This window comes from Hibiscus syriacus, unplaced genomic scaffold, assembly GCF_006381635.1.
Source record: "Hibiscus syriacus cultivar Baekdansim isolate YM2019G1 unplaced genomic scaffold, ASM638163v2 tig00111952_pilon, whole genome shotgun sequence".
Classification (NCBI taxonomy): Eukaryota; Viridiplantae; Streptophyta; class Magnoliopsida; order Malvales; family Malvaceae; genus Hibiscus; species Hibiscus syriacus.
The window spans coordinates 798,941-811,706 of NW_024063220.1; the positions used below are offsets into that span (position 1 = coordinate 798,941).

The window sequence follows — 12,766 nt, forward strand, 5'->3', positions numbered from 1 at the left end:
ATTTCCTTTTCTTTTGTTAAGCATTCAAGCTTAACTTTTAAATCAAAACATTCTTTTTCAAAAATTTCAATTTTTATGAAAGCTATAAATCAGTTTTCAAAATTTCATTTTGATTTTCAAAATCAATTTTTGCTTTCAAAAGAAAATCGTTTTCAATTTTTAATTTTGAAATCATTTTCTTATGTTTGGAGTTCATGGTCTCAAACTCCTAAAATAATTCATCGAATGCATCTTGTAACTCATTAAAAGAATAAGAATTTAATTCATTTGAGTTAGAAGATACATCGGGCTCTTAATGAGACATTAAGGACACCACCTTTGTTGGTTTTTCTTTCTTGTTTCCATGAAGTTTTTTTGAGCTTATTCCAAAGCTCTTTGGCATTCGAACATGAAGAAACTCCTTTATAGATATCGGGACCAAATGCACAAAACACCATGTGCATGGCCTTGGCATTAAGTTGAGCTTTCTTCCATTCTTGGTCACCCCACTTCTTCTCCTTCTTCTTTGGAGAAGAGTAGCTGTATTCGTTCATCTCCCATGAATCAAGATCATTGGATTGTATGAATAGTTTCATTAATTTCTTCCAATGATGGTAGTTTGCTCCATTTAAGTATGGAGGTTTGTCGATCGGTTGGGAGTCTTCCATGTGAAATGAGTCGGAGGTGGAAACCATCTTCTCGGTTGTATCAAGAATTGGTAGGACGTCTTCTAGGATCGTCTCAGGGATGTTAAGCCTTCTAACGAGTTAAGCTCTGATACCAATTGTTGGGAGTTGCGGAAGCTTGAATCGACAACTGAAATTGTTTGCCAAGAAGGGTCGAGACAGTTATTGTGTTTAGGGAGTAAGGAGATTGAAAGATAGAAAATTTGCACAGTGATTTTTAGTGGTTCGACTTCTCGAACCAAGTCTACATCCACTACCTTAGCTCCTCACAAATGATTTTCGAACAAATTCACTAATTTGTTCTTTCTTTTTAGAGGACAAAGAGATAACCTTACAACTCCCTAGTTTTTCACGGGATTAACTAGAATCAATCCCTAGCTTTTAACAAGCTCAGCTAGAACTAAAACCCCTTTACAATGAAAGGAAAATGTAAAGAAGAAAACCTCTCTAAGGTAGGTGTTTACAAGAATTAAGCTCACAAGAACATAAATATTTATAAGAGAAAGATGAAATAAGAATGAAAAACTCTTCTCTTGTGTTTAATTGCTTTAATAGTTGTTCTCTTACTTCTTCAAGTGTCCTCAGCTTGTATTTATAGCTTGAAATGAGTTTAAAGTCGTATAAAGCCGTTGGGATGTTTTGGAGCCATTTGGGGATTATTTTTCTGTAAAAATAGTCTACCCATAACAGGGGGTATCGCTACCCCTTAATAGGGTATTGATACACCTTCATTAAATTCAAATTAAACTAGTTGTTGTAGCCAGAGTGTATGGATATACTGCAGGGTGTATTGGTACACCAGTGTATGGATACACTCATAGGGGTATCAATACCCTTTTTGCATTCGGTATTTGAGCAGTCATAGGTGTATGGATACACCTGTCGGGTGTATCAGTACACCAGTGTATGGATACACTGTAGGGTGTATGGATACCCTTTAGTATTTTTTCTCAAATTCGAATTTAATGGACTTTGAATTATTTTTTAAACCTTTTTAAAACTATGAATAAATTCAATTCAAGTCCAAAAACATTTTTCCTTAAATTTGTTATATCGAAACATAATTCAACAGAAACACTTGGCATCTTCGGAAAGTCGATTAAGTACTTGAGGACTGACATTTTCAAACTCTTCATCTCTATCAATTAAGCAACCCTCTACTACATGTTAAATAACCCTCTTTACAGGTTAAGCAAGCCTCTATTACAGATTAAGCAACCCTCTATAGGAAGTTAGACAACCTTTTCTTCTTCGTTGGTTAAATAATATTCTTTGTTGTAGTTATCTCTATGGATAAGCAATCATCTGTTGCAATGTTGAAGACGTCAAGTGCTCAAATTGATTTTTTGAAGACACCAAATATTTTAGCCGACTTCTGACGTGTACTATTCATTACACTCTAATTGAGAGGGGCATGACTTTTGAAAAGAATATTTTCATAAATGTACCTATTGGTATGTTATTATCCAAAAAAAGCCCTTTGAAGGAAGATCTTTTTAAAGAGAAATGTCTTGGACAAGTTGATATTAAAGGGATGAATTTTGAGGACAAATCAACAACGTTTGAGTGGAATGACACCTTGGAGAAGTCACTTTTCGATTTAAGGACAAATCGCTTAAAAGAAGGGGATGATGTGAACTGATTCAGCATCATATTCATCCTTGCATCTCCAACATTTCATAAAATTCAAAGGGAGATTTTCTCTAACTTATTCTTTTTCTACATTATGTTTATGATGATTATATTCATAATATATGATTCATATTTCATTTTTTATGACATGGATATATTTATTTATATATGTTATATATATAGTTATGATAATAATATTCATTCATTATCATATAATGCATGAGTTATTATTATAACCTATAGTCCACATATTTATATTATATGCTTATTATTTTAATTACTTAGCTTATACTATGTTTCATTGTGAAGGTACATAGGCAACCACATATTGGGAGCTGACTTAAGCTAGCAAATGGAGTCCAAAGCTATGAGAATATAAGTAAGACAACTCCGGGGAAGCTAAGGATCAATTTGGAGAAAAGTTGTCAATGCACTCCGAGCACATAGCTGCCTTGAGCTGAAATTTTGAGCTAGCTAGGCTAATCAATTCAGCTGGGGAGCTACACCATCATCATCACCCATCAGAGTAAAACAAATATGAGCCAAGTTAAATTTTCACAAATCGTACCTTTTCGAGAAAAGGTACCTTTCCAGGAGATGACTTTTCGTAAGTAGCTTCCAAAAGATTCATCATGATACAACTCACCTTTGGCCAGCTCACTTTCAGCTCAATCACTTTGGAACTAGCTCAATCATGAAATGTTACCTTCCATACATTGTGATCTTTCGTGAAAGTTGTTGTCCATGAATATGCCACAACACTTAGGTGCACGTTGGTGAAGAGATCTCATTAAAAGGAGGCTTAATTCTCAAAGAGGTATGAGGCAAGCATCACGTCTATTCGGCCATCCCACACATGCCATGCATATGGAGGCTTTGGCGCCAATAAGAACAAGCATCTCACCATTCGGACAAGGAAGGTTCCATGCATGCATTGGTCGAATCATAAAGTCCCTTCATGAATAAATAGTCGAATCATCACAAGCCTTTATAAGACATGTTCATTCATTCATTAAATATGTATTTTCAAATGAATCATGTAATTAGCCAAATGGACACATAGCTATTAGGCCAAGCCTTCCAAATCCTATAAATAGGAAGGCTTATTTCATTTGTAATTATCTCATTCAATTTATGAACTTTCTTTATGAGTTAAATCTCTCTTCAAAGTTCTTTGAGAATTATATCGATTAAGCAAGTATAATTTTTATACTTGTGGCGTCATTCACTTCACCTTGATACTTATAATTCCAAGATCATATATCTAGAGGGTTTAAGTCCTTCTTACCACCCATTTATTAAGTTTATAAAGGTTGGGGTTATATTCTTTAGTATAGTTTCTTCTTTAACTTAATTAAGATACTATCCCTTTATCATCTTCCATTGTCGTTCATACAACAACATCAAGTCATCTTCATCATCAACATCCATTGAAGGCCACCATTATAACTATCAACTTCTGCACCAACTCTATTTCTATCTCTATTTTATTTCATTTCCATTTACTTATCTTCATTATTTTATATATTCTAATATCATTTCTATCTTTTCTTATTTGCAACCATACTTATAAATTCAGGAGCAATACTTGTTATCATTTCCTAGATCGGGACAATACAATAAGGCTATCTATTATATTCTCCATTGAATGTTGTGGATAGACTTATATAATTGACAATGTGGTTATGTCTTGAAGCAAATTAATAGACCATGAAGGTAGGTTGATGTCTATAAATTTGTTGTTTATATGGAAGGCGATCTAATGTGCTTATATGGCAGGGGATCTAATGTGGTTATGTCTAGTGAATAGTATTATATGTGTAGTATGGTGAGTCTCTATGCTAGATTTTCAATGTCCAATTTTAACGGTGACGTGTTCCGTTATGTTTTCTCCTGGTTGTATCGACATGGTAGATGGCTATATATCTTGGGGTATGTTTGGAATAGCTTGGAAGTATGGATGATCAAAATACATGAACCCGATAGGTTTCGATCTGACCCGACCTTAAAGGGTCGAGTTTTTTTTGTGTGAAATTTCGGGGCTAAGGTAGGGCAAGTTATATGGTATAAAATTTCAGGGCGGGTCAGGGCTGAGTTTAAGGTGAAAATCACCGACCCAACCTAACCCGATTAATTTTTATTTATATATATTATATTTAATATTTTAAGAATTTTATTTTTATTTTATTAAAATATATTATTTAATTGTTAAAAAGATAAAATATATTAATTTAATAATTTAAAATATAATAAATATTTATAAATATATTATTATAAATATATTATTTTAATTATTTTTAAATATTAATATATTTAGATTGGGTTGAGGTCGGGATTTTAGTTTAAAAATTGAGACAGGTCTAGTGCGAAAAAATCCTAAAATTTACCGGGGCAAGACGGAGTCGGGTTTTAGGAATATATTTTTGGGTCAGAGTTGGGTTCGAGGCGGCCAAAAAACAACCCACCCCGCTCCATGCACACCCCTACTTAGAAGCCCGTTTCAACATAGATTATGAGTTCCTTTCCTGTTCTCCTTAATGTAGCTTATAAACACCCCTAGTTACTCGTTAAGAATTGTTTCGTATTATTTCGTAGTAATTGAACATTCTTTTTCCTCCATTTAAGTATAATGAGATACATGACTACCTTATGGATTTGTATACTTGTAACATATCAAATTTTGGACTAATAGTTTCAGGTTTATTCGAGAGATATGTGGACCCGTGAATTTTATAATTTATGTTAAATTGGGCGTGGGATTCTCCCACTTTGCCTTCTCTTTATCCTTCCTCATTTCTTTCTTCATCTTCTTCCTTCATAGCATGCCTTAGCTTAAGGTAAGTGATTGTGGATTCTCCCTTACTCTCTTCAAAATTCGTCCAAACACTCACCTCTTAGAATTTGTTGATTTTTTATCTTGTATGTTACAATACTATTTTAATAAAATTATATAAAATATTTTAAAAAAAAAAGAAAAATTATATTGTAGTGTGAAAATGATATTTAAGTTTACAAATGCATGAATTGATTTCTTTCATCCCAAATTTAAAAAATAAGAATTGTCATTAAGGATAATGAGTGTTACTTTGGGGAAAGATGAATTTTTATATGTTTTCTTTTATCATACTCTAAAATAATAAAGTCAATATATCATCACAAATAAAATAAAATGTTTATAAATTAAAAGAGAAATTTCGACACCATTAATAATAAGTATCACTAAATATAATTAATTTAATTTATAATAATTTAAAATTTAATGTATAATTATAAATTAAAATATTAAAAATAAATTATTTAAAATAAAATATTAATTATATTATTTTTATAATTTTTAAAGATAAATTATAAATTCTTTTTTATTATTAAAAAATTATGAAAAAATATATAATAATTATTTTATTTCAAATTTTAACGTATAATTATAAATTAAAATATTTAAAATAAAATATTAATTATATTATTTTATAATTTTTAAATATTTTTAAAGATAAATTATAAATTCTTTTTATATTAAAAATTATGAAAAATATATATAATAATTATTTAATTTTAAGTTTGTAATTAATTTATAATTATATGTAAAATTATATGTTGAATCTTTTAATTTTAATTATATATATAAAATTAATAATACTCCATGATATTCATCTTTAGTTACATTCAACTTTCGTCAAACGTAACAAATTCATTCTATTTAAAAATACAAAAAAAAAATTATCTCATATAAATTGTAATACGAACAATTTAAAACGCAAACTATACATTGCATTGAAATATCAATTACCACTACAAAGTAAAGATTAGCAACTTGTATTATCATATGATTAAGTACTTAATAACACTAATATCAAGCATTAGAATAATAATAGCAACTCATTCCCTTGATACCCCCTATATACAAAGCTTGAGCTTTCTTTTAAAAAAGGATTTCTTCTATTATCAAACCCAATCCATATTCGGAGCCCCGTTTTTGTTTTTAGTTAACCAGATCAGAAACCCAATCCAAATCCGGAGCTCCGGTTGAATGACCAGGGTTAACCCGCTCCAAAGAATTCTCTTTACTCAGCTTCTCAAACATCTTTGCACGTAAATCACGTCCTGACTCGACTCGTTCCATCACCGGCTCTTCTTCACATACTTTATCCCATGTATCCAAGTAGCCAATCCCGGGAAGGGTGGCGTTCCGGGTCGGAGTACTGGGTAAGCTGCAGAATCCGGGTCGGATCAATGCCGATCTAGGTGACCCGAATCCGGAAGGAGACGAAGGTGATCCACAGCCAACTTGGAAGGACTTGACTTTACCGAGCTGCAAGTTCCTCAAAGAAGTCAGCATCTCGGTAATGGAAGCCGAGCCGAGTGAACGGCTCAGCGACTGAGCCATCGGCGAAACCGGAGGCGATGACTCGGCACGCGGACTAACCGAAGGTGAACCGGAACGAGGGGAGGACCAAAACGTCATCGTTTTAGCACAAGAAGGTGAAGAACCGTCGTATGAATCAGCAGAGCTAGAGGTCACGACACGGAGCTGATCCGGGGTGTGAGCGAAGAAACAAACCCGACAACCCGACCCGTCTTTACACGGCTGAGTCCGGTAACGAGCTGGGTTGAGCCAACACTCAAAAACGCCGTGAGCTAACTCGCAAGTCTCTCCCTTTCGACAGTTCCCTTTGCGGAAATCGGGGCAGGCCGTACCCGAGTAATGATACTTTCTCGGGTCGCGCCTGCGAGCTTTCTCGCCTGGATGGGCGTACGGACACTCTGTCCAGTCATGAGACCGGCCACGAGCGCACTTCCGGACCTTGAACTCAAACATCCTGAAATGATCGCAGGAGTAAGCATCCACCGGAGAATCCGGACCATCCGGACCCGGGAACTCGGAATCCAACTCGACGTCAGGTTGGTTCGATGGCAAGTAACGTTGTAACGCTGAAAACGCTTCCTGGAGGTAAAACGAGTTGCCGTTACCGTTGAAGTCGTTGTCTACTGCATTGTAATTGATGGGGGAGTAAACGACGTCCGTCTGATCCTCATCGAGATGAGACCAGGGTGGCACGTGGACGGTTGGATTAAAACGATGGGCTTCTCCAACCATCATATTTTTTGGGTGTTGGATTGTAAGATTTGTATACGGAAATACAGGCTGGGTTTGGATGCTTATAAGCTGAAGCTGGGACTGGAAAGTAAGCTGTTTTACTGTGGTTAGTTTTAGATTAACCGTGGTTCTTTAAAAATCTAGGAGCTATTCTATCTTTATTTATATATATATATATGTATATATTAATGTCTCCAATTAATTGAACATCAATTTAATAAAAAATAATTAATTAAATAAAGTTTATGAGTATATTAAAAGAGACCTTTTTTTCAACTAATGAATTCACATTTTTTGTACTGAAAGTTATTTGTTATAATATTATTAATATTTAATTTACAATTAATTAACTAATTTAGTTTTTTTTATTAAATTTATAATTAAATTTAATTGATGTATGATGTAAAAAATCAAAATTAACCAAACCAAAAACCGATAATTTTTAAAAATATATATAGAACCAAACCGAATCTAATATACCCCTACTCACTATGGGAGAATTAATTTTACTAGATAGAACTCTAGGTTCTAATGGGATAGATCCGTTGCGGTAGACTAAAAAACGGTTAAAATAAAATGTTACCAATTTTGTTATTATGTTAAATAATAAAATCGGTAAAAATTATCGGAAACATTATTAAGTGATACATATTTTGTTATTATTGAGTGTTTTTTTACCGGATTTTCAAAAAAAAATACCGGAAATATTATTAAATTTAAAAAACGACCAGATTAACATAATATTTTAGGTAATTACCGGAAAAAATTAAGTAATTTTTATTGATTTTATTATTTAAACGATAATAAAACTGATAACGTCTTATTTTAATCGTTTTTAAGCATGACGCACTACAACTTTCCAGATTTTAAAGGGATAAAGATGAAATAATTGTTATTTTTCTAATAAAGTTAAAAAAAATAGTACAATTATAGTACAACTGAACCTATTGATAAATTTCCATCTACTCCTCTGACAGAAAAAGGAAAAGAAAGAAAGCCTTATTCTTTAAATTTTCCTTAAAATTGAAAATAATTTAACTACTTCATGTATGTACAATATTATTCACTCTAGGTAGATGAATTTGATGAGTTGGGTGGACCTCCATACTACCTTTTAAATTTTCCTTATTAATTTGATTTCAATTGGTTTAGATTTAAATATTTTAATTTAAATTATTTAAGGTATGAATCAATCAAGGTGATAAAAGATGTTATTCCTTAAGATCTTGGATTCAAACAACATAAATATCAAGAGAATAAACGATTAATGTCAAGTGATTGAGAGTTATCTTTGAACATATACTATCATGTACTTACCCTAAAGTAATGAAAAAAATATAAGTTTAAGTTGTTTGAATTTTAAAATTGTGTCAATTTAGATTTTTTTTAATTTAAATTATTTTAGATTTGAGTTGTTTTGAATTTAAATTATTTACGTTTCAATTTTAATATTTTAATATGAGATATTATAGAATTTGATTATTTTAAATTTAGATTATTGAAATTGAAGTTGATTTTAAAATTTGAGCATAAGCTAAATTTTAGACTTTTAGATTAAAATGTCGGAATTAAAAAAATATTTAGATTCAAACCAAAAATCCATCCTTTAGAATTTGTCTAAAATGACTGGTTTTACCCCTCGTATACATATATTATAAGCAAAGCAAATTAATCCCGTCAGGTGGAGGAATACTCTCATGATCATTCTTGCATTTCTGAATCCATCCAGTGTTTTGATCATTCTTTTTCAGAATTAACGTGACATAATAATGGCTGAAATAATACCATCATAAAACTCGCCTTTAAGCAGACCTCAAAACTTGTTGGAAAAATCTAGGCCCAAAACCCATCAGCCGAACTGATAGCATCATCCTCGGAAAAGAGAGCAACGAGCGCTCCGTTAACACCCGGGTTTAGTTTCTTGAATTGAACACCAACACTCTTAATGCCTCATTATAGCTTCCTCGGAAATGTTTAACAAAAATCTTTGACATTAGATTCGGATCTTTAATCACATCATTTCCTACTCGAATGTACGAGATAAAATTGGAACGACCTCTAATAGAAGCAGTTACATGAAAAAAGCTAGTGTTCTTGTCGCATTCCTGAAACCACTTCAATCTCGAGCCATTTCCTTTCTTCCCTTTTGTACCTCGTCCATAGTGTTTTTCAATGATTGTATCTCTGTCATGACGCTACTACTATGACTATGCAGTGATGATATTTTTTTAAATTATATTAAAATTAATAGACTTTTATATAATTTTATTAATTTTATAGCAACATTGTCTGAGAATACAGTCAATCGACAATATAAAAGGAGTAAACGACATTCACGTTATCTAAAGCCAGAATCAGAAACAGCCTTATATACAATGAGTATAATTTCATAGCCTTATGTACTTTTTTAATACACTCTAAACTCTTTATATTATATTTTTTAACATTTTAAATTATTTAAATCTTTTATCATCCTCATAAATATTTTTGTTTAAACTTAGATTATCGAATGAATCATTCAATGAGATTCTTAGGTAAAGTTAAAAACTTAAATTTTAATATTATAAATAAAATAAATTAGATAGAAAAACTATTATTATTATAATTAATTAAAGAAACACTTCAGCTCAACGTGTCTGGTTTGTTTTGGTTGCTTTTGTTGTATTGGAATTGGGTTTGTAAACAGAAACAGAGCGACCGTACGCGTGGCCTGGGGGCTGTCTTTTTAGGGGGTTTAATAAGGGGGATGGGAACAAAACCAACTCCCCGACATTTGTGAACCGATTCGTGGCTTCATCCTCTTGTCTTCCCATTTTTTTTGGGCCTCGAGATTCGTTTTTTATTCGGGTTTTCTATTAATCTACAGTGCTATAGTACATACAAATAATAATATTTATTTTAAAGATTTTTAATTATTTAATAATAAATATTTAAATATTTTAAAATAGTAATGATTAGTTTGTTTTCACTATGCAACCTCTTCAAATCTTTTATGTCTGCGTCGCACATACCACACGCAGATATTAAGTTTCGCAGACCGTTTGTTTTTTAGAAGTCAGAAGCTCTTTTAACGTCTGCGCGAGCTCTTCTTAGTGCAGATATGGTTTTATGTCTTCAAAGGTCTTCAAACCTCTTTAAGAACAATTATAAAATATGGTTATTTATTAAAATAATTTTAAATAATTTAATAAGGTTATTTATTTTAAAATAATTTGTTCTAAGATAATTTATTATAAAATAATTTATTTTCAAATAATTTATTATAAAATAATTTATTTTTAAAATAATTTATTATAAAATATAGATTGATTTATTTTAAAATAATTTATTTTAATTAATTTATTAGTATAGATTGATTTATTTTAAAATATGGATTAATTTATTTTAAATAATTTATTAGTATGAATTGATTTATTTTAAAATATGGATTGATTTATTTTAAATAATTTATTAGTATAGTTTGATTTATTTTAAAATATAGATTGATTTATTATTGTAGTTGCATCGATTGATTTATTTTAAATAATTTATTAGTATGGATTGATTTATTTTAAATAATTTATTAGTATGTATTAATTTATTTTAAAATATGGATTGATTTATTATTGTAGTTATATGGATTGATTTATTTTAAATAATTTATTAGTATCGATTGATTTATTTTAAATAATTTATTAGTATAGATTGATTTATTTTAAAATATGGATTGATTTATTTAAAATAATTTATTAGTATGAATTGATTTATTTTAAAATATGGATTGATTTATTTTAAATAATTTATTTGTATGGATTGATTTATTTTAAAATATGGATTGATTTATTTTAAATAATTTATTAGTATGAATTGATTTATTTTAAAATATGAATTGATTTATTTTAAATAATTTATTATTATAGATTGATTTATTTTAAAATATTGATTGATTTATTATTGTAGTTGTATGGATTGATTTATTTTAAATAATTTATTAGTATGCATTAATTTATTTTAAAATATTGATTGATTTATTTTAAATAATTTATTATTATGGATTGATTTATTTTAAAATATGGATTGATTTATTTTAAATAATTTATTAGTATGAATTTATTTATTTTAAAATATGAATTGATTTATTTTAAATAATTTATTAGTATAGATTGATTTATTTTAAATAATTTATGAGTATAGATTGATTTATTTTAAAATATGGATTGATTTATTATTGTAGTTGTATGGATTGATTTATTTTAAATAATTTATTAGTTTGGATTGATTTATTTTAAAATATGAATTGATTTATTTTAAATAATTTATTAGTATTGATTGATTTATTTTAAAATATAGATTGATTTATTATTGTAGTTGTATGGATTGATTTATTTTAAATAATTTATTAGTATGGAATGATTTATTTTAAAATATGGATTGATTTATTTTAAATAATTTATTATTGTAGTTGTATGGATTATTTAAATTTTAGTATTGTAAAACTAAAATTATTTAAATCTCAGTATTGCAAAACTCTTTTAAGTTTAAAAAATCAGTTTATTTATATTTCAGTTCATTTTAGCAGTCTGCAGACGTTAAAAAACAAACAGTATTCTTCTTGCAGAATGCAGACTTTTGGTCCGCTTCTTCTGCTGCAGATGCCTGCAGATGTGGTCCGCAGACTGCATACATTTTACCTTTGTAAAAATAAACACCACCTAAGTGATTGTTATCGGAATTTCAAGATTTTCCATTGTATTCATTTATTTATTATCAATAATTATTTTATTATAACAAAAAATAAATTGTATATTTGGAATTATATGAAATGAATGTTGCATTTTTTTGTCATTTAGTTAATCAGCATCTCTAATTCATCTTATGATTTTATTCTCTCGCTGTAACTGATAGATGAGTTGTGAAATGCGGACTAAACGGTTAATATAAGTCGTTACCGGAAACATAATAAGATACTTAACAAAGTCGGTTAACGTTATCGGAAATGTTGAGTAATAATAATATTATAGGTAGAAATCATGAAGAAATATTAAAAAATTTGACAACCGACAAACTTAGTTTATCGATAGGTATCAATACCATTCAAATAAGTATCGATACATAACAATATATCAGATAAAAATATGACAAAACCGGGTTCAAATGACAAAACCAGGTTCAATATGACAAAACCGGTAAAGCGCTATTGGATATGTTGAAGGTATTGATACTATAATAAGTATAAGTATTATTTTATCTATACTTTAGGAATTTAAAAGAATTGCAATAATACATTCTATAAAGTATCGATATTTTATAAACATGTATCGATACATAACAATTAACAGGTAAAAATATGATAAAACTGATTTCATTGTGACAAAACCGGTAAATATATAACGGA

General features: G+C 29.6%; 1 protein-coding gene across 2 annotated transcripts; it reads right to left on the bottom strand.

Moving 5' to 3' along the window:
• Positions 1-166: 166 nt before the first annotated feature.
• LOC120173432 (zinc finger CCCH domain-containing protein 49-like) lies at positions 167-7,435 on the bottom strand. 2 transcript variants are annotated; one of them, XM_039180612.1, is made up of 3 exons: positions 6,275-7,434; positions 2,687-2,691; positions 167-178 (listed from the first exon to the last, which is right to left on the bottom strand). In XM_039180612.1, exon 1 carries the CDS (start codon positions 7,393-7,395, stop codon positions 6,277-6,279), a length of 1,119 nt encoding a protein of 372 aa, XP_039036543.1. In that variant the 5' UTR covers positions 7,396-7,434; the 3' UTR covers positions 167-178; positions 2,687-2,691; positions 6,275-6,276. The 2 variants fall into 2 exon arrangements, with proteins under 2 accessions (XP_039036543.1, XP_039036544.1); XM_039180613.1 differs by lacking the exons at positions 167-178; positions 2,687-2,691 and having other exon boundaries at positions 6,162-6,536; positions 6,585-7,435.
• Between the last annotated feature and the right edge of the window lie 5,331 nt (positions 7,436-12,766).